This window comes from Rissa tridactyla, chromosome Z, assembly GCF_028500815.1.
Source record: "Rissa tridactyla isolate bRisTri1 chromosome Z, bRisTri1.patW.cur.20221130, whole genome shotgun sequence".
Classification (NCBI taxonomy): Eukaryota; Metazoa; Chordata; class Aves; order Charadriiformes; family Laridae; genus Rissa; species Rissa tridactyla.
Window position 1 is genome coordinate 72,525,711 of NC_071497.1, and position 21,995 is coordinate 72,547,705.

Below are 21,995 nucleotides of genomic sequence, written 5' to 3' on the forward strand. Positions count from 1 at the left end.
ATTTGATGTCAAGATATTGCTTTGAGGACTCATGCTTACAGGTTGGCATTTTGTCAGGAGGAAATGTTCTCTACTTCTTAATTTTCTTGGACTAATAATGTGCTCAGCTCTCTTGTCAAATAACAAGTTGTACTCAGGTCTTGGTCATGTATCATTTCATGGGTGTACAAGCTCTGCTTTGGGGGAAAAAAATGGTTTGTGGCTTTTTCAGATAATTATATTGTCTACATCTGCTGGCTGGAAGAAGGTTTGCCTTCCAAGCTGTACAAGTGAATATTGCAAAACAGGAAAATTAATGTAAAACACTTATTTCTAAAAATAGGACTTTTTATTTTAAATGAGTAGGTAGTAGCTACATGTCAGATTGTAAAGTCTACGTACTGCTAAATAATTTTTTGTTTCCCTTGTTTTCTTCATTGTAGTCTGAGGCTAGCTTTACTAAATGAAGCAAAAGAGGTGCGAGCAGCAGGATTGCGAGCCCTCCGCTATCTCATTCGAGACTCCAGTATTCTCCAGAAGGTGCTAAAGTTGAAAGTGGATTACTTGATAGCCAGGTAATTTTTCTCTTCCTTCTTGTTGTAAATTGTACAATTGTAAATAACTTACTTTTTCATGGTTGAGAAAGGTGAGAAAAGGTGTTTTCGTGTCCCTTTACATTTTTGATATGTAGTTTTATAAAAGCAATTTTTCTTCAATATGAACAACGTCCTTTAAAAATAGAAGGATGGTATGTCACACCAGCTAATCCAAATAAAATGCAGTCCAAATATATACTGTGAGTAATCTAGAAAATGTCAGTGTTTTTAGTCATTAATGCCATTAATCATAAATTAATATATGGTGTTCTCAGAAGGTTGAAACATCAGTAATTTTAGCATCTTAAGTTACTTTATGTAAGTTGTTTTGTTTCTTTTTATTAACATAGTGTTTTGGAGCCTCTAGTAGAAAGTCAGTGCTAAAAAGTAGTTCCTGACCAAGAGTTTGTAATCTGAGTATAACCTATGATAAAACAGAAGAATACCAAAGGGCAAACTAACAACAAGATAGTAAGATCAGCATTATGAGTAGATGTAAATATTAGCATTTTAAGTGCTTCATGTGTTTAAAATCTTGTTGGATTTATCTACTGATATAAATATGTGTGTTTCTGTTCATAAGTATACACACATAGTCAGTCTTAGTGTGCTTTTTAACTTTGTTAAATTTTCTGGTCTGAGAACATGCACAAAACATGTTGATGTGAAACATTACAAATAATTTGTTTAGTCTCATTTGGAATGACAAATGCAGCCAGCTTAGAAAATATTTGTTGAAGGTGCCATTGTATATTTAAGAACATTCTATTGATTTAATTATAATGAAGATAACTGTAAAAAATACAAACTGAAGCTAATTGACCAGTCATAATGAGTATGCTTGCTGAAAGGCAGAATTTTTAAACAATGACTCATAATGTTGTTTTCCTTCTGTTTATTCGATTGCATAAATATTAACGTGAGTTGTTACCGGTTAAGGTGAAAATTAGTGGTGGTGTAAATAAAATGTGTTTTTTAATCTATTTTAGGTGCATTGACATACAGCAGAGTAATGAAGTAGAAAGAACACAAGCACTTCGATTAGTCAGAAAGGTAAAATCTAACTATATATGGTCTTATCAGCTATGCCAGTTGGTTGTGCTGGCTCTTGGTTTTCTCCATCAGCAGTTTTTTTCACACAGTCTCTAATACCTTACCTTACTTTTTCATGTGAGAAGAAATTACAGATGATAATTCAAAAGAGACAAGAAAGGGTAGTGCTGAGACTTGTTTTGATTTTAATCTCTTTCTACTGAGACTCTCGAGTGGGCTGGAAAAATCCTGCTAATTTTCCTTTGATAGAGATCATACTGGACAAGATTTGGGAAGAACTTATCAAATGATGAATGCAAGGGTATAAGAACCATATTATTAAGTTTCATCTAATATTTAACTTTATTGTATCGTGTGTTTTAGTCATCTGTGGATCAAGGATGGCAGATTTGATAAATGAGGCAAATTGCCGATGTGGGAATAATCAGTTGAAGGAATGCTTCTAGCCTTATTGCTTTATCCTTAGAGGTTGATGCTATCCATAGTTCTTTTCTCAGATACACAAAAAGACGTAGTTAGTCTTTGGTGGTTACTCTGTTGTACCCTTGGATATGAGATGTTTGAAGCTGTGCTAGCTGCGTTTTCAAGTTCATCCTAGAGAAAGTGGCTACTGAAGGTAGTTTTTTTGAGGCAACATAGTATTCTGCCTTTGCACTGGACTTTACTATTCTTTATCATGCTTATGTTCTTCTACTGAGCATCTTAGGAAAAACTACCAGACTTGAGTAAACTTTGAAGTAGTTGGAAGAATGGTCTCCCAGGAGCACTTCGTGTGATTCGTCTTTTTTGTGTGTATATATATTTTTTACATATATATATGTATGTATATGTATTTTTTACATATATATGTGTGCATGTGTATTTTTTACATATATATATATATATAAAAGGTTGAAAATAGGGAAGTTTGATATGCAATTTCTTTTCTCATAATGAGCTCACTTGGTTTCTGTCTTACAGAAAAGACAATATGCTTGATAAACAGTTGTGCCAAAAAGAGAGTTTTTAAAGCTTAAACACTACCAGCACTTCCAAATCCAAAAAAATGAAAAACACAACGATAAAGGAATGGATCCTTGAGGAAGCTACAATTCATAAAAGTTCTTTGCTAATCTACTTTCAAAAGAGAGCTTCAATGTAGAGCCAGAATAACTTAAATCAGAAGGTGAAATGGAAGCACATTTATGATGAATTAGTATTGTTTGGGTCAGAAATTTGTCCTCATTATTCCTGGGCTTTTTTGAGCATTTCCTAGTTGAGCAAAGACTTCTGTCTTGCTTGCAAGAAACAAGAGGAAGCAAGAGAAAGAAATCCGTTAGTTTGATTTGAAAAAAAAGGTCCTGAAAGATAAGCATTAAAAAATCACACAGCTGATCCACCAGTGCTTTTTTGTCTCCATCATTGTACAAGGATGTTGTGCATTGGATGTACATGCATGGAGTGTGCATGCTGTACAGGGAAGCTGCTCTTTGATGCTGAGAACTATGTTGATGAAAGATGTTTCCTAACATCTTTGACTACCTAGAACATCCTTTTTTCTTAAAAGATAATGTCAGAGAAACAAAAAGCCACCCAATGCGGCTACCAGTAAAGTTAACACCTTTTTCAGATCCTGTCTGGGCTACAGCAGTTAAGCACGCATTGGCATAGAGCAGTCAGTACTTGCGAAACTCTCACGAGGAATACTGTGACACAGATCTTGAGTGGCACATCCTGTATTTTCACAGTGTCTTTTTGTTACCCTGCTGTTGCCCTTTTCCTGTATCTCTTCATCTCCCTCAATATCTTGGTGATTTGATACCAGGATTCCTAAAAGAATATATGAAGGTCTAAAAGAGGAGAACAAATGGTAAATAAAACAGAGTTAATTCATTGTGCAGGAGATAATTTCCTGAGAGCCATGGAAGAGCTGAACTGGGTTCCACCAGTGTCACAGAACTAATTTTTTTCAGTTCCAAAGGCTGCATGCAATTCTTCAGCCTGATCTTTTATAGCAAAAATGCCTATGTAAGAAAAATGTAGATATAAAACTTTAAAATTAAAACTTTCCTCTCTTCTTTTTCATAAAGTGGAAGAACAAAATTTAAAATATTAATCCTGTTTTATGAATTTATAAAAGGCACTTAATGATAAACTTATTTTAAAAATGTGCAGGTTAAAGTAGTATAGGAAGAGAAAAGAAAAACAACTTCAAACTTTTTAAACTTGGCTTCAGATTTTTTTTGAAGGCTTTGAGTGCTCACTGTCTCTTTTGACTGCAATCATCTCTACATTTCCTAGTAAGAACTTTGCAATTTAGTGGTGTTTTTTAGCCATGAAAAGGATGGCATAGAGTTGCTTCAGAAAGCATTCTTCTATCAAATAGAAATTAGTAAGACTTTTTTTTTATAATTTCGGAAGCAGGATATTTTATTTTCAAAGCAGAAGTCAGGGTTAGGTACAATATGAGCCACCTTCATTCTTCCTCTTTTTTTAAAGGAATCTTTAAAGACCAAATTCATAGTCTTTGTTACTTATTTCATCATAGCTGCTTGTAAGTAGCCTTGTATCACCTGTCCTTGGTCTTCAGAACTGCGTTTCAATACCTGGAGCAGAATGAAAGCAAATGCAAAAGCTTGTGTTTATTCTACTAATGTATTTGGAATTGAATATTAAAAGAAAGAAGTCTTTACTTCTCATGTCTTAAAGCCAAAGAAAACAATGAAGCAGAACAGCCTTAAGAGGCTGCTTGTATCTTCACACTAAGTACATGTCAATATCAGTAGAAAAAAGGTTATAATTTTGTAGAGTGGTTGGTACACCCATTCTACTGCTAATTCTTGTTACTTCATACCATTGTAAAAGTGAAAGACTGCGTGGGTGGGGAAGAGTTTTTTTTTTCTTTAGAGTCCTGTCGTAAAGCTTCCTGTTTTGTGGGTGACAACATTCTGTATGACAAGAAGTTTATCAAAAACACTTATTAAAAATAAACTTGTTAAAGTGTTCCGATATATTTGTCAAAATGGTTGATCCCTTCTCATTTTAACATCCTTTGCAAAGAAAGTGAAACAATTAATCTCCTTTGTCTGAACAAATATCTGTAAGACATCTAAGGGAGCCACGTAATGAATATAGGACAAAACAATTTTGGAAAAGTAAAGATAAGCCTGCTTTTGGTGAAAACAAAAGGGATATTAAACAAAACCTTGGAAAACTGTCCTTAAGTTTTTAGGTATTAGATGGATATTGAGTATTTTTTTTTTACATCTCACTCTTATTAGTAGAAAAATATTTGACATGGTTGAGTGGGCTATAACACATTATGTTGTTCCGTTTTTAAGCAGACAAAAACCCTACTTCCTCCTTAGTAGTACATCTGTTTAGTGATGTTCATGTTCCATCATATAGAGGATATGTATATTGAATTTTCACAAACTATGAAAAAATGTGAACAGCTACTCAGCCTTTGTAGTCAAAGCCTCATTTTGGGGAAGGCGAGGAGTGGTCGTACTGGTTAGTTGTTTTGGGGTGGGTGGAGTTTTTTGCCTTTAGTGTATGCACGGGGTCTTGCTCCTTAATCTGGTATAAATTCTGATTGTCTTGAACTAGCATCTGAGGATTTCCATGGTGCAGTACCTTTTCTGTAGTGTAAGTGAGCATTGGCTATTAAAATCTGTTCATCTGTTCTACCTTTCTTGTTAATTGAAGAATGACTTGATTAATGGATGCAGGTCTTGTTTTCATCTTTTCTTTCCACTTTAATGTGTTTTAAGGGCTGTGTGTGTGTGTGTGCTTTCTGCCATAGCTATATGACTTATGATGAAATTGAATTACGCTGTAGTTCTAGGAAGACCAGATACCATGCAAGAGGATATAGGGGTGCTACTGGCAGTTGCCTTCCAAATACTATAGCAGCTTCTTTGTTTAATGTCTGGTTTTGTAGTCTGCAGCAATCTAACGATTTCTCTGCAAAACAGGAGATTTTAGTCTTGGCTAATTAAGCAGTTCAATAAGTATTGAAGAACCTGCTGCAGTATGAATCAATCTCCTGGAAGAGTTCTTAATCTACTCTGTGTCATTGGATAGCATTCTTTGTCAATAAAGAAATTTAAAAAAAATGTCAAAAAGGTAGGCATAGTTCTCTCTGCAACAGTAATGTCTAACCCGTTCCTATTATGATTAAATAATAAAAAAACCTGAAGCAGGAAGAGAATGGTAAATTGGCAAATAAAAAATTTCAAGAACAAAAGAAATAGTTTTGAGGATTCACCAGTTACAATCCAGTATTATATGGAGTGGTCTGTCTGGTTGTATCTGGGAAACAGAATGCTGGTGAATCTGTGAGTATATTTAGAGAAACATTATGAAGAAACCAGAGAGCTTTTTCTTTCATTTTTGGCAGATGATCACTGTGAATGCTTCATTGTTCCCCAGTTCTATTACTAATTCTTTGATAGCAGTTGGAAACGATGGTCTTCAAGAAAGAGACAGAATGGTTCGAGCGTGTATAGCCATTATCTGTGAACTAGGTAAGATAACTGAAAGCTAATTAAGAAAAATTTTGACATGGTTGTCATCAGTTTTCTAAGAGATTCTTTTCTGTGGCTTCATATTAAATAGATTATATTCAAATAATTAAGGGTATTTGTTTAGTAATAAATCATGTTACATGTTCTCAGTGCCAGTTTCATGGATTTTAGTCATTAGCTTGATATAAAACGAGATCACTTCAACTTAAAATCTCTTAAATGAAGTACCTGACGATTTCAAGTGCTGATCTTTCCTTTAAGACTTGCCAATTTTTCTTATTCCTTAAAAATGTTTCCTTGCTGCAGTTGACACTTCTAAAACTAATGGATGGAAAGTAGGGAGAATTCCATACATGAGGTGCTGACAACTGTACAGGAGTTCAGAGAACTACAAAACATCTTCCTTTAAAAATTTTTTTTTAGCTGGCTTCTGAAAGTCAGTATTTGTATCCATGTAAAGGCTATCTGGGCAGTGGTTTATACTAACTCCCTATACTTGTATGTGGGTGCTGATTTTTAAAGCTGGGGGTTTTTTTAAATTAATCAGTGAGAAATAACTTCAGCAGTGTTTTCAAGATACAAACTTCTGTTTTAAAGAAATAAACAGTTTGTTACTTTTTGATATTTTAGCATAAATACTTTATCCATGTCAGCCCAGTGAAGCACACAGTCTTTTTGCGGGGAAATCCAGAAACCACTGTATGGAAACTTTGTTGGAAATAAGTTGTGAAACTGCTGCACAATGGTGACTGACTGACCAGTATTTTTGTTCATGGTAAATTAATCCAAAATCTCAATTCATTGCTACTGTTGGTCAGTTACATTAAAAGCTTTATGTGTGCCTCAGCAGTGTTCAGAAAGAAAAAGATACATGTTCTAAAGAGATGACATGTTTGTCATACTGGAAGCCGTGAAATGTTTTCTTTCCTATCACTGACCGAAGTGACGTGTTTTTCTTTATTTAGCACTTCAGAATCCCGAGGTGGTGGCTCTTCGGGGTGGTTTAAGTACCATCTTGAAAAATGTGATTGATTGTCAGCTAAGCCGAATAAATGAGGCTTTGATAACTACAGTTTTGCACCTCATTAATCATCCAAAGACCCGACAGTATGTGCGAGCAGATGTAGAGTTAGAGGTGGGTTCAGTTTTACTTTTTCAGTGACAGAAATAAAACATTGTATTACTTATGAAAATGTTTAATTTTAATCTCAGATTTCACCCTCTGTGTTAGTGCAAATTGTTTAAAATATAACATTTTAGGCTAAGAGCATAATGATTTATAAAGCAGGAATAAAATGACAGGTTGGAGTGGGACTGAGGAAAGGACAAGGCCTATTTTACTGTATTCTCATGTGAAAGTAATGCATGTCTTTCTTTTGTTTAGCGAATTTTAGCTCCTTACACAGATTTTCACTACAGGCATAATCCAGACACAGCAGAAGGACAACTCAAGTAAGTGTTAGTGCTGCTACTTGTGCTGCCAGTTACGTTCGTGGTATTGGAATTAAGCTATTTTTCTTTCCAAAGTGAAAATAAAAGCAATGACCTAATACTAAACTACTTGAACTTCAGTACAGTAGGTTAGAATGCAGCTTCCTAAAATACTGTTAAGCCCTTCAGATTTTAAATAACTTGTTTAGCCTGGAGAAGAGAAGGTTGGGGGACAGCCTCCCCCAAATAGCAGTTTTTCAAATACCTATGAAGATTTTATCAGTAAGATGTAGTCAGGGCCCTTACATGGTGGTGAAAGGTAGGAGGACAAGAAGCAACAGAGCGAAATTGAAACAAGAGAAGTTTCAAATTGATGTAAGGGCGGGGGGGGGTGGGTGGTGGTGGTGGTGGATTTTCTGTGAGGCCAGTCAAGTGTGGGACCAAACAGGCTGTCCAGAGAGGTACTGCAGCCTTCATCCTTGAGAGTTTGAGACCCAACTGGATAAACCCTTGAGTATAACCTGGCCTGGTCTCATAGCTGTCAACGTCTTTGTGCAGGAATTTGGGCTGGAGACCTCCTGAGATTGCTTCCAACTTGAATTATTCATTTTTTTTTTTAATTATCAAATGGCATTAGATGTTTAGGTCTGGTTAACTGAATAAGGTCCAAATCTTTAGGTCCCTGCAGTAGACTCACTGTTAGTGGAGATGCAGAGGGATTCGTCTGACCACATATAGGTGTTTACATTGTGATGTTACCATGGAAATTCCCCTGAAAAAAATAACAATACGTAAAAACTCTAATCTTTGTGGTGTGTGTATACACGTTGCACAAATACATATACACACATACATGCATGTGTGAAAGATTTTGCTTACTCTGGATTTTCTCCGCCATCTAAAATCTCAGTTATACTACTCTTTACTTGCTATGTTAGTAACACTGTTTGTTTTATAGTAATTAACTGTATTGTGACATTTGTTGTTCTAATGACAGGGAGGACAGAGAAGCACGCTTCCTAGCTAGTAAAATGGGAATAGTGGCAGCATTTCGATCATGGGCAGGTAAGACTTTTTTTGTTTGTTTGAGGCTGGATGATTGGAAGGGGACTTTTACTTTCTAGTGTAAGAGAGTGGTTTGTTTAAACACAGGATTTGTCTTATTTGTGTCTTAATTTCTATCAATACCTTCCTACAATGCTACTATGGTGTGTTTTAATATTGTAAAATTGGAGAACACATACATAGTTTTCTTCGACAACTCTACTGATAAGACACAGCTTTTTTTTCCCCGCCCCATAGAGAATACCTTGTAAGTCGTACCTTGTGGTATTTCTTGACATTTGATAAGTGAGAGGATGTTGAATTTGCCTTTGAGATGGTTCTACCACTGTGAATAAGAAATCTTTTTGTCTTTGTGAAGAGATACCAACAGAATAGTTTCATTAGCACCTGCTTTTACCAGGTGCCGTAGCTGAAGAGAAATCGCACATGGACATGGTTTGGAATTTTTCATGTAGAAGACATTTCCAAATCGATATAACAGGGTTTTTGCATTTTTTGCAGATCCTTTTGCTGCAATGTTACAGTATCTAACATGAAGATACTGCCTCGGGGACTGCTTATTCTTTTAGTGAAGATGGTGTCTTTCAAATAGACTAAATCAGTTGATACGACTATTTAGCAACGTTTTGAGTAGGATTTTTACAGGCTGTAATCAGGAAAGATTCAGACTGTATAGAAGGCCTTTTTCTTTGTAAGACTATTTGCTTTATTTTTTAAAGTTCTGAAAACGATCACAGGTATCCTTCAGAAGTTTCTCAGGTATTCCCACTTATTTGGGGAGGAAGCATGGAAAGTTTGTGAGAACTTTGAAACTTCTAGGAAGCAATTTCTGATAAGAGTATTGCTGCATCTTTCCTTACTCAGACACTTAGAACTACTAGTATGTGCCTGAAAGTTGAAGTGACTGGAGAAACAACTGTCTTGGAATATGTTACTTGCCGTGGCACTTTCACAGTTACACGTTCACCCTTTTTTATGTTGCTTGTTATGTTGGAGGTATTTTAAATGTTTTTCATACAAAAACGTCCTTACGCTGTCAGTTTTCCCAAAGGATATGTAGCTAAACAAGGCTTGAGGGTGTTCTTGGTATTTTTTTTTGGCTTTTTGGTTGGGTTTTTTGCCTGTCTGTACTATCTGTTGTGTTCTACCATTCTGCCCTCCTTATTCCGCAGTCTGGGTTATTCTTCAGAGCTGATGGTTATTATGTCCTTTATTCTCATGTGTAATTGTGTCCTTAGATATAAAATTGAGGCATGCAGCAATGACTGCATGCACCCAGATCTATTCCCGCATTGCAGTTAGGATGCGGTCACTATATGCTCTTCGAAAAGGTCACTGAGGTGCAGTGTGGAACTTACTTAAATGCCCTTAGTGTGTCTGTGGCCACATGTATGTGTTGTAAGTTTTTGTGACATGGAAGTTTTGTAATTGAGGACTTTCTTCAAGTTCATATAAAGCACATGTCATTAACTTGTATTAGTGAAAATAAATAGATGAGTAGGTGATATTTTTCATGTTCTATTAATTTTTAAAGAATAATGAATTGGGTTTATTTATGATATGTTAGACAAAAAGGTGTACGAACTTGTATTCTTTTTCTTGTTTGTTTTCTGGATAGCCTATTTCTGTTAGTTTTACTTTATTCTGTGAAGTACGAAGAGAAGTGGTCAAGGAAATGGGCAAGGTTTGCAGCTACGTTTTTAATGAAAAGACTGATTATAAGTTGGGGCTGAAAATGAGTGTAAGCTTTAGGTGGTATTTGGTAACATTTAGAACCAATTTGAAGATTTCCCTATTAATGTTGAAATATTAAACTAAATGAATAAAAATACAGTGTAAAAGGATCAAAGGCTCTTGAGATCTTATGCGAAATCAAATAGACTGTATTGAAACTTCTGGAGATTGAGCACTGGTTATTTGGGAAAAGATGGTTTAAAACAGTGTACAGAGAATGTTATTCCAAGTATGTTTAAACTTGTTGTTTAGAATTCAGCTGATATTAAAAGGAACCAAATAATTTGTTAGGTTAAGTTACAGCTTTTGATGGTGAAATCTGTCACAGTTCTGCCAAGATGATGCAAATCTTTCAGGTTTAAGATTCATTCTTTATTGAGAATTTTGTTTTTTCTTTTTGCCAGTTCTTGCATGTAAATGTTGTTTTTGCAGGTAATTTGAAAATACTTTTCACAGTAGAAAGAGCAAAAGTAGCTATACTTTTTAATGAGGAATCAGATTTGCCATTAGAAAGTTTTGTTAAATATTATTAATTGGGAATTAGGTGACACTATAAAATGTCATAAAAGATAAAATATATATAAAAGATGACATATTAAAGGTGAAAATGTTTATGATGGGTATTTTTTGTCATCTGCCCTTGTACTCAAACTGGAAATCAAATCTAACAATGTCTAATGCTTTTTTTGCTTGGTGAGGGAATGTTATTACGTATTTAATGTTTTCTAGGTATTATCAGCCTGTGCAAACCTGGAAATTCTGGGATTCAGTCTCTTATTGGGGTACTCTGTATACCAAATATGGAAATACGGGTAGGTGGTAAATATTTAGTACTGATGTAAGAATAATATTGGATATTTACTTTAACATATTCTTAACATTTTAACAATTTAGTGATTTACAAGTCAAAGCAAGTTCACAGTAAGATGCAGTTACGAGTTTAAAGCATAACAATAAGAGTTGAATCAGAGATAAATAAAAATGTTTCTTCCCAATTACCTATTAAACCAAGCAGTTGATGGTGGCAGCAGTACCTATTTTAAAAATCTGTAATCCAAGTAGCCTGAGCTTCTGTGGGTTTCATAGTGACAATGAGGTACAGTTCTAAAGTTAGCAAGCCCATTCCCTTCTTTTCTTCTCCAAATTATTTCAGTTTATGCAAATAAGCATGTTATCAGGAAAAGAAACACACAAACAAATTCACCGGTTTTTAGCACTCTCTAGAAATCTCAACTTCAGTATTAATAGTGAGCAAAAGACAATTTTTGTGAATCTATAAAATTCTTTTTTTTTTGTTCTTTTTTGCTAGCGAGGTCTGCTTGAAGTGCTCTATGATATATTTCGTCTTCCTCTCCCTGTTATTGCAGAAGAATTTATTGAGGCACTTCTCAGTGTAGGTAAGTATTCAGAACCAGTTCACACAAGAATTCTGTCTACTAAGCTCTTCCACAAATTTGAACCCTTCACTGTCTCCTCTCTATTGTAAGTTACATCAATATTAACTGTCTCATTACTGAATTCATTGTGTGCTCTGAAGTCCTGGATAAAGTTCTTTATCAACTGTTAAGTGGTGTGAGTTTGATAAAAGATCAGCAGTGGAGCATAATGGAGCATTTACAGAAATGCTGTAAGAAAGACTGTGTAAACACTTTACTACAAATTAGACGTCTATGAAGTATAAGCATTACTAATGTAGAAGTGCTAGTGAACGCTACAGAAGAGGTACTAAAAGGAGTATTTTCTACATATTGTGTATCTGCTAACTATCTGCACTAAACTTTAGCAGGCTTTAACTTTTCCTAGGGCAAGTGTATGCTTTTTCATGTCTCTACATTTAGCGGAGTTTGTCTTTAGTTGTAAACCAAAGAGTAGCCTCCGCTTTGTCTCACAGAGTAAAAGTATGACCCCAAAAAGAGCAAGTTAGAGCAAGTTCAATGTTCCAGCAATTCTCTTCTCCAAACTCTGGTTGTAAACATTTTGTCATGCAGTTAATTATAAAAGCTTAATCCTTGTTCTGCAGATATAAGTAAATAAATCATTCTTTGTTGCAAACTTGCTACTTTGCAACATATGGATGTACATTTTTAAATTTTAGGTATTATGATATTTTCCATGGAACAATGTGTTTACGAATTGGAAATGTCATTATTTTGGTCGATACTTGGATAAAATCTTTGGCCTAGCTTTGGAGTTAGTCTTGCGGTGTTCAGGAGTGTGGATTAGGTGGCTTGTTAAAGATCTCTTCTGACAAAGTATTCTATAATTTAAAAACTGAAATAACAGATTGGCAAGAACTATTATTTGTCTACTAACAACCATTAAAACAACACTATGAAATCCAGTGTTATAATTATCATTGTTCATATTTTCTTGTTCTAGATCCAAGCCGGTTTCAGGACTGCTGGAGACTTTCTGATGGCTTTGTAGCTGCTGAAGCTAAAACTATATTACCCCATCGAGCCAGGTCAAGGTGAGCATGTTATGAACTAAACCTTTGTTTTTGTTTTACGGTGTTGTTGACAAGATATTTGTTGTTTTCCTGCAGACACAATAAGAAATGAACTTCCTAAACTCTTTCTAAATTCTTTTTTGCTCCGTAGGCCTGATCTGATGGATAATTATTTGGCTTTAGTGCTTTCAGCTTTTATTACCAATGGACTTCTGGAGGTAACTAGTGGCTTTAAGTTAGAATAGATGCTTGCTACCTTTTTACTATAAACATTAAAATAAGAATTTTTACATTAAATGTTGTAATAATTTTTTAACTTTTTGAAGGGTCTGGTTGAAGTGATCACAAGTAGTGATGACCATGTATCTGTTAGAGCAACTATCCTTTTAGGAGAACTTTTGCACATGGTAAGTAAAAGTGTTGCTGAGGATAAGTAATATTAGTAACTAATTGTAAATAGATATTTTCTATTATGGCTTTGAATTTATGTTACAAACTTGGAACATGTACTTTTTGTCAGAACAATGGGTTAATGTATATTACATCTTTTTGGTACTTCCTATATTAAGAACAGTATGAATCAATAGGAAGACCGTTTGGAAAGTATTGAAAGCTCTAGGGGGTTCTGCTCCAAGGATAATCCTCAGCTCAAACTCTCACCAGTACATTTCCTTGCCTCAGTAGCCAGTTGTATTTTTAAGCTGGAGTCCTGAAAACTCACCTATCAGTTAACTGTGTTTGGGAAGGGACCATTGCTGACTTTTGCTTTTCGTAGAATGATGGTAGCCCTCTGGCAGTGTGTTTAGCTTTCTGCCTCACAGGCTAGGTTAGATGAAACTTTTTTTTTGTGTTCAGCTTGATGTGACTGCAGCACTTGGTATTATTCCCCCAGGCAGCTCCAACTTGGTGGAGTGCTCTTTTCAGCACTGCTGTGGGTAGCCGCTGCTACAGAGAAGCTGAAGGGACCATGCTTCATTTTGCATCCCTCTACCTAACATATCTTTTACAGTAGCCTCTCTCTCTTAACCTGAATTATTTTGGTATGGAGATGATTTTTCATATTTCATATTCATAGTTTTCATATTCACTCCAGTGCTACCTTTCAGCCTTCCAAGGAGCTAGTCATATGTGAAGTGATACGATTCACCTTTCGTGCAAAACAGTTATTTAATTTTTCACATCCTCTCTTGGTGACAAGAATAGCACATGCAGCAGAGCACTTTCTGATCAGTTTTCTTTTGGTCGTTATTAATCTTTTTTCCAAATAAACTATTTTATAAGGGATGGTAAGATTGCAAAATACAACTTTGTCTTACAAAAATTTGAATATGAGTTATCAGACACAGGCTGCATCTTCAGACTATCGACTCATTTCAGTGGTGCTGAATGCTCCAGAAAGCAACAGCACAATCTTCAGATATAAGATTGCTCGTTACTACAGTGATTTACACATCTCAGCTCATCAGCATGGGTCACAACCACAACAAATCTGTTCTTTGGTCTCTTCAGGGATTTTTTTTTAAATAATTCATGCAATTTCTCGAGTATTCAGTCATACATGTAGTTTAAAAAGGGAAATCTGTGATAACATATGGTATTTTTCTGTTTTCCGGAATACTTCTGAGTGGGAGTGACTGTTACTGACAATTGAGGATGCTGCAAAGCATAGGTATTTTTTGGTTTTCTGAAGAGGTGATTCGTTAGTCAGAGATGACTGTTTATCAAAGTACTGAACAGATATTTATACTCTTATTTAGTTTTAAGAGATCGAAGTAATTTCTTTATCTTCATTATTTAGTTTTCAAAAATATTTGCAGAACTACCTGTGTGTCCCAAAATGAAAGCAATTAAATGTCTAGTAACTTAAGAAGTTATGTTAATTAATCAGATTATTTTGTGCGCAAAGTTTTTAATAGAAATCATCAGCTTGAATGGCATTTCTGATTTTAGATTTATTTTAGTACTTCTATACACATGACATAAGGATAGCTGATGCTTTGCATGTTTTTGTGTGCTCTCTCAACAAAAACACTAAAGCAAACAATTAGATTAGAAGGCTCTGAAATCTAAATTTGTCTTAAGTTACTTCAATTGCATTTCAGATTGATTAGAATGATCAAATATTCAAAATGGTATATGTAATTACTGCTCTGACATTATGCAAAAGTAGTTTTGTTCTCATGTTTTGTGAAAAGTGGTAAATTCTTCAAATGTTGGTCCTAAAGAGGTGCTTGGAAATGTTGCTCTAAGTTATTCTAACAGGTCTTTCATTGTTTTTTAGGCAAACACAATTCTTCCTCATTCTCACAGCCATCACCTGCACTGCTTACCAACGCTAATGAATATGGCAGCATCTTTTGACATCATGAAAGAGAAAAGACTGTAAGAATTCTATGTTACACTTAAGCAAAAATATTTACATCTCCTTTTCCCCCTACAGTTGAGTGAAAACCTACATTGCAAGTTTTGTGATGGCTGGAACCATGTCTGTCTTTATTTAAAAGCAAACAAGCACATGCATATAGCTTACTAGGGAAATAGTTTCCAAAAGTGTTTACAGTAACAATTTTGAAATTTGGAAAGAAAGATAGTAGATTTCAGAACACTTTTGCATAGACTGCAAGATTTTTACAAAAACTTTTCTTGAATGAACTCTAAGGCACTGTTTGACCAAGCAACTTCCAAGATGTGTTCTATGTGTTTGACCTGGAGAGGTCATCATCATTGTTTCATACTTCTTTTTTGGCATTTTGATATAATTAAACTTTCAAAACTAAAAAAACTGTACCAACATTTTTCTTCTGTTATTGTTTATCTATAGCTAAATAGTAGTAGGCCAAATCAGTGAGTCATTAGTAGTGTGAGCAAAAGTAAAAAATGTAATACTGGCATGGAGCTGTTTTTTTGCGTTGTTTTGTAACAATAATGTTAAAACTTTCTGGTGGTTTTAGTTGAAGTTTGCACTGATAATTTTTTCAGTTCCTTTTAGTTCTATTTAAAAATAAGAATGTATGAACAGAAATTTTAAATTTAGTGCAGCATTCCTGAGTAGTTAAGCAGTATTAGAGAACTGTTTGGCAGTCATGGTGCCAATCAAATGAGGTATATTTAGGCATCTGATTCAAAAAAAAATGTTTGTAGGAGCTTTTATTCCTCTTTGAACTAGAAGTACCCAAATTTTGTGATTTTAAAAACCTATGGTCTTTTTTATTTTAGTTTAGTTAGTTTTTGGAATTCCTCTCTACATCTGTTAATCTTGCAATTTAACCTCTAAAGTGCTTTGTCATAAAATACCATCTCCTGGGTACTTCACACAATTTAAACCTCCCAAAGAAAGAAGTCAAATAATTTGATAGATTCACTTGTCTTTAAAATATGTTTCTGTAACTCAATGTTCTTACTTGCATTTCTTAGTAGAAGACTATTTAGACCATTTAAATTCAGTGTGTTGGATTTTTTCTAATAGTAGATGATAGGAAATGCGTTTGTTAATTACTCTTGCCGTTCCTGATCTGCCTTGTCAGATCAGTATTCTGATAAATATATCATAACTTTCTATTTTGTCTTTCATGGGATTGTCGGTGATAAATTACAGAACCTTTCCAAGCTGCTACTGTGAAATGATAAATGCAGCTTGTAGAGTGCTTCCAAGAAACGTAGTGCCCTTTTGCTTTTTATAGTTTTGAAGGTTTCTTATATGTCAGTAGAATATTTTGATATGTGAAAACACAGTTATTTTTCAAAAAAGGCATATCTGAACATCACAAAATATGTCACTTGCTCAAAGCTGTGGGATGAGAGGAAGGATGAAGAGCAGAACAGATACTTTTGTGGATTACCTGCAGGTTTTTTGCTTTTTGGCATTTGTGGACATACCTGACAGAGTAGTAAAAATTCCATTTTTGTTGGAAAAAAAATTATTTTGTAGTAGTAGTATTTTTTAAATTTGGGGATCTTGGTTTTGGTCAGCACTCTGCGTTGTTTCATACTCTGAAAAACTGTAAACCCTGTTATGGATTAAATTTATGTAATTTAGATAAATGACCAAATTCAAAGGTATTTGTTTGTTTGAAGATAATATAAAAATAAACCCCACTCTCCTACCCTATGAGAATTCTTGTTTATGGGGAAGAAAGGTAGACTTGCCTCCTCATTTTTAGACTTCCTTATTTTATTTGCTCAGCAGGTGGTTGGTTTTTTTTCCTGCTACCACTATTTTGTAATTAACTGTTTCTGCTGTCATCAGCTGATATTTCTATTACTTCCTGTTTTTTCCTGGAAAACTTCTTACATGGTGTTGTTCAACTGTTTAGATATAAAGAGCAGGAAACGTACTACTGATACTCCTGCTACCCTCTGAGGAAAAAAATAAAAGAGAATTTACAAGAAACTTTGTTAGTCAGAGTTGAAGCTAGATCCCTTAGCTCTCAACTTCACTGCGGAACATTGATCTACTGTGACATCTCACAATACTTTATCAACTTTAAACTTTCAGTCTCTTCTGTGAACTGTGATAGACACCAGTGACTGCAGAGTAGAAGAAAACATGTCAATAAGGCTCATTCTTCAGTACTAGAAATTCTGAAAGATAATTTTCTGTATAATTTCAGTACAAGACTGAGGCATATGGATGTATGAAAACTCATATCAAGAAAATTATTTTCTTTTTATTTGCTTTGGAATTATTGGTCAGTTCTTTCTTGAGCTATGTTTATTTTCTCAAGATACAGCAGTGGCGCTCTTTAGTTGGATAACACTTGCCAAATACTGGTTGTATTTTTTTTCTATTAGACGAGCAAGTGCTGCACTAAACTGCTTAAAACGTTTTCATGAAATGAAGAAAAGAGGACCTAAACCTTACAGCCTCCATTTAGATCATATTATTCAGAAAGCAATCTCAACGCACCAAAAAAGGGATCAGTACCGTGTGCAGAAAGACATCTTTATTTTAAAGGTATTACCATTACGGATATTTCAAAACTGAATTTGACTTTGTATTTTGGAGACTGCCCCCCAAGCTTCACTCTCTCATCTAATTCAGAGACATTTATGTGATTTCTTTGTAGTATTTTTTTCATTTAATTTGTCTTGTAGGTACTTGTGGATGCTATATTGCATTTCTAGAAATTGAGAAGTGAAATTACAATAATTTTTAACCCTTTTTAGGACCAGTTGTGATCTCTTACTATTATATTCTTAATGCAGTACTATAACCATGCAATTTACTTAGAAATGCAAATTTCTGTGAAGCATAGCCCTTTTAATGATTGTTACACAAACAGTAAGTGTATCTTGTGACAAGACTGGAAAAAGATGATGGAGGGAAACTTACTGTAGTTTTTCATGTCTATATTCCAGGATACAGAAGAAGCACTTGTAATGAATCTTCGAGACAGCCAAGTTCTCAATCATAAGGAGAACCTTGACTGGAATTGGAATCTAATAGGGACCATACTGAAAGTGAGCTTAAAAAGGGCATGATATTATTTCTATGAAATTGTTTGGAAAAAGTCTCTATTTCACATGTAAACTTTGACTTTCTAATATTAATTCTATAGTAAATACCATAATCTGTTTTATTTCAGAAAATTAGGATCTCATGTGTTTAATTAGTCCTGATATAGTGTCTTTGTATACAACCCTTAAACTTTATGCAAAAGTACACTTTATGCAAAAGTTAAATTCACAAATTTCTTAACCAGCATGTATTAAATTTTATGTGACTTTATTTGTATAGAAATAGACTTTGCAGAATTAGGTGTAATGACTTTAAAGCTGCTCATACTTTAGACTTCAGTCCAAACAAACTATACTGCCTTGTTCAGTTTCATAGCAGATTTTTTTATATAACATGAGCTGAAGGTTAAAGCTGGAGGTGGGTTATAGATCAAACTTCAGCTGCTTAGACTGAGCCACATAGGAAAACTTCAGCAGTATGCAGACTCATTGTATGTATTGAACTAATACAAATACTCATGTAGCATCAAGTTCATTACAAAATTAATTTTTTACAAAATGAAGGAAAGATCTCTAACAGGGAGGGCATTATCCTAAATATTTTTAAGAGCTTTTAAGAGACTGCCTCTTTTCTAAGCAGAAAACTTGCTTTCTTTGGGTAAGAGAGCTTTCTTTGGGTAAGAGAGCTTTCTTTGGGTAAGAGAGCTTTCTTTGGGTAAGAGAGCTTTCTGAGTTGAGTACTCAGTATAGTCTTTGAACCAAAATAGCTTCTGTCATTCTCTGCATCAAAACCATCCTTCTGTTATTACCCCCAGGTAATGTTTTCTGTCTTCTCTACTGCGTGATTATAAAGATGGTGAAAGTACAAAAAAGGATTAAGGGTGATAAGCATAATCAAGGTTATAGTTTAAAAAAAAAAAACAACCAACAAATAAACTAAATATTTCTGTACATTTTTTTTCAGGGACTGATGAACTTGAGGGAGCAAGAATCTGTCTGGCATAAAGACCTGAATATACCTATGTATATGACATAGTTTTGCTCCATCAAATTTCACTTTTTACGGGTTTTTTACTGCAATTACTAGATTTACTGGATTGCTAGATATCTGTGATTAATAATCATAGATATTTTTACTTTGATTTAGTATCAAAGATACTATCAAGAAACTGTTTTTTAGAATCTTACTCTTAGTCTGTGTCATACTGTGATAGTGGAAGTTTTATGTAGTTGACCACTAACGTGGTGGGGTTTTTTGACCTGAAATTTAGGTCAAACTGTCGATTTCCCTACTATCTCAGACATCCCCAACGTTATATTTTCTAGTGTCCTGTCAAACAGTTGTTAATGTCCCAAAATCAAGGACTTCTGTCTTTCAGAATTAGAAGTTTTTGTTTCCTCGTTTTAATTCGAACCACTGCCATTCCTGTTAAACTGCACAACACCAGCATAAACTAGAATGAAGTTATCAGAGTGGTCCATCTTCAGTCTGCAAATGAGCAGGATCCAGGTTCCAGTGGCTGGACTTTGCTGTCTCACATGACTACTCACCTCCCTTTTCTCTCACAGCCTTACGGCTGTGGAGCATCACCTTTCTAAACACCTCACTACGTGGATATCATGCGTCCCTTACTGCCTTTTTTATTTGCTCAGCTTGTTGTCTAAGCTGCTAAAGTGGCAGTGGTCAAGATGGATGAATTGCGACTTTCTCGTTGACAGTAGAGCTTCATACTTTGGCTGGCAGTGTTACTGGTGTAGTCAGTTTTACTAATCATTAACTACTGCACTGTATATCCTAATACTAGTATACCAATAGGAAATGTAAAACTGTATCGCTTGGGTAGGAAAGAAGAATGTTTGATGCACTTTTTTCCATCCCTTCTGAGAAGACACTTACTAGTAGCAACAAAAATAAATCTGAAACCATAGAGACAACAAATGGCTCTAAAAACAGAGGAACATTTAATAGGAAGAAAGGATGGGTCCAGAAGAGAGTATTATGACTTTGTGTGATCCTTCTTAAAACATCTTAGAAGTACCAACAGAGGAGTTTAAGTACCATTTTAATAAGCAGCATTTAAGTGAACTATAACAGAATGATTATTTTTAAAACAAATCTTATAAATAGTGAAAACAACAACAAAAATTATTTCCCTATTATGCATATCAATTTTTTTTTTTGCAGAGGAGAAACTGAACAAAATTGCGTATGTTTCATTAGCTTTTCAGAGTTTGCTGGTTGCATTAGAATTGTGGCCTTGTACACAGCGTGTGATCAACTTTCCCAGTCCTTGCTCCAAGAACTGTTCAGGGTTTTTTGGTTTGTTTGTTTGTTCTTGGTTTTTTTTTTTGTCTCCTAGGGAAGCAGTGTAGGCTTTTCAATAAAATAAGGGGGTTTTATAGGTAACATTAGATGCCAGAAAACTTAGCCTTCTAATTGTTAGGTATATATAACTATAAGAGAAATGATTAAACTTTAGTGACTGATCAAGGACTGATGTACAAGCTTCATATAATGCTATTTTTCCTGTTTTTCTAGTGGCCAAATGTAAATCTGAGGAACTATAAAGATGAACAATTGCACAGGTATGTAAATTATGTAGACTTTCTTTGAAGAAAGGAATTTGGAAAAACTGGTTTTTAATATTGCAATAAAATATTCCTTAGATATGTCACATTTCGAAAACTTAATCTATAGATAAGTAGCAAAAATTAAAATCTAGATAATTAGGTTGCAATATTTGCTTTAAGTAAACAGATCTTTAAGCTTTAGTGGTTTCTTTTCTATGCATAGGTACTTCATGTATTTATTCCCTTAATAAGAATCATGCCAACTTTGCAAACACCCTATTTAATTTTAAACCTTAAAATATTACCTCTGTGATATTTCATACATTAGTGTTTGATGTCATCACTTGACAACTTGTCTATAGTTGTACAGTTATATAGTTACAGCTTTTGTCAAAAACAAAGAGGAAGTTATTTCTAGTTGCTATTAATGGCAAGGGAAGCGTGTGTGATTTGAGGGGGGGGGGAGGGGAACGAAAAACCCAAACTGTTCAGCTCAGATTCCTTTCATGTCTGTTCAGCATTGAGACATTTTCATTGCTTTTGTGCTTGTGTGGTAATAGCTTTGGTAATTAGTTTTTGGATGTCCCTTTTAACATGCATTTCAGAAATTGATTTGATTAAATTATTTTGAAGTGTAGTTCTGTATTTGTAGGCCCAGAAAGCTACTTCTACATGGATTTGAGGAAAAACCTGAAATTAAAACACATGCTGCTCCATTTTAAATTTTCACTAGAAGTAATCAGGCTACTTTTATATAGTATTCCCAGCATAAGTGGTAGTCCCATTGTAATCATAGCCATGATTTAATTTTGCATTTGCTTTGGTTTTTTCTTTACGTTTTTTTTTTTTCTTCCCTAAACATTATTTGCCAATCTGTACCTTGTGGTAAACGACTGTGTTCCGTTTGTAATGTTGCTTCTCTAAAGCAATGTCTGCAGTCCCAGCTGTGACATCCACACCCACCCCTGATTTTTTGCTGCACTCAAGCACTGTTCAGTGCCTAAATAACTTAATTCCAAGTAATTTGAGATAATCTAGGATCGAATTAGTGTAAAACTTCTACAGCTCATTGATTCTTTCTGGAGGATTGTCAGTTAGATGCTTTAATTGTTTTAAAATGCTATTGCTCTTGTTTAATTATAGCTAATCAAG

The 21,995-nt window shown here is 34.6% G+C and overlaps 1 protein-coding gene across 2 annotated transcripts in view; it reads left to right on the top strand.

Moving 5' to 3' along the window:
* Nucleotides 1-21,995, top strand: part of RICTOR (RPTOR independent companion of MTOR complex 2) — a 92,829-nt gene that overhangs the window by 37,160 nt on the left and 33,674 nt on the right. For both annotated transcript variants that reach the window (XM_054186116.1, XM_054186117.1), the window contains 15 exons: nt 423-554; nt 1,565-1,628; nt 6,010-6,136; nt 7,102-7,271; nt 7,521-7,588; nt 8,565-8,632; nt 11,096-11,178; nt 11,676-11,763; nt 12,746-12,836; nt 12,967-13,033; nt 13,142-13,222; nt 15,097-15,197; nt 17,607-17,769; nt 18,174-18,275; nt 20,812-20,858. In XM_054186116.1, coding sequence (XP_054042091.1) covers nt 423-554; nt 1,565-1,628; nt 6,010-6,136; nt 7,102-7,271; nt 7,521-7,588; nt 8,565-8,632; nt 11,096-11,178; nt 11,676-11,763; nt 12,746-12,836; nt 12,967-13,033; nt 13,142-13,222; nt 15,097-15,197; nt 17,607-17,769; nt 18,174-18,275; nt 20,812-20,858 — 1,452 coding nt within the window. The remainder of the gene's footprint in view (nt 1-422; nt 555-1,564; nt 1,629-6,009; nt 6,137-7,101; nt 7,272-7,520; nt 7,589-8,564; nt 8,633-11,095; nt 11,179-11,675; nt 11,764-12,745; nt 12,837-12,966; nt 13,034-13,141; nt 13,223-15,096; nt 15,198-17,606; nt 17,770-18,173; nt 18,276-20,811; nt 20,859-21,995) is intronic.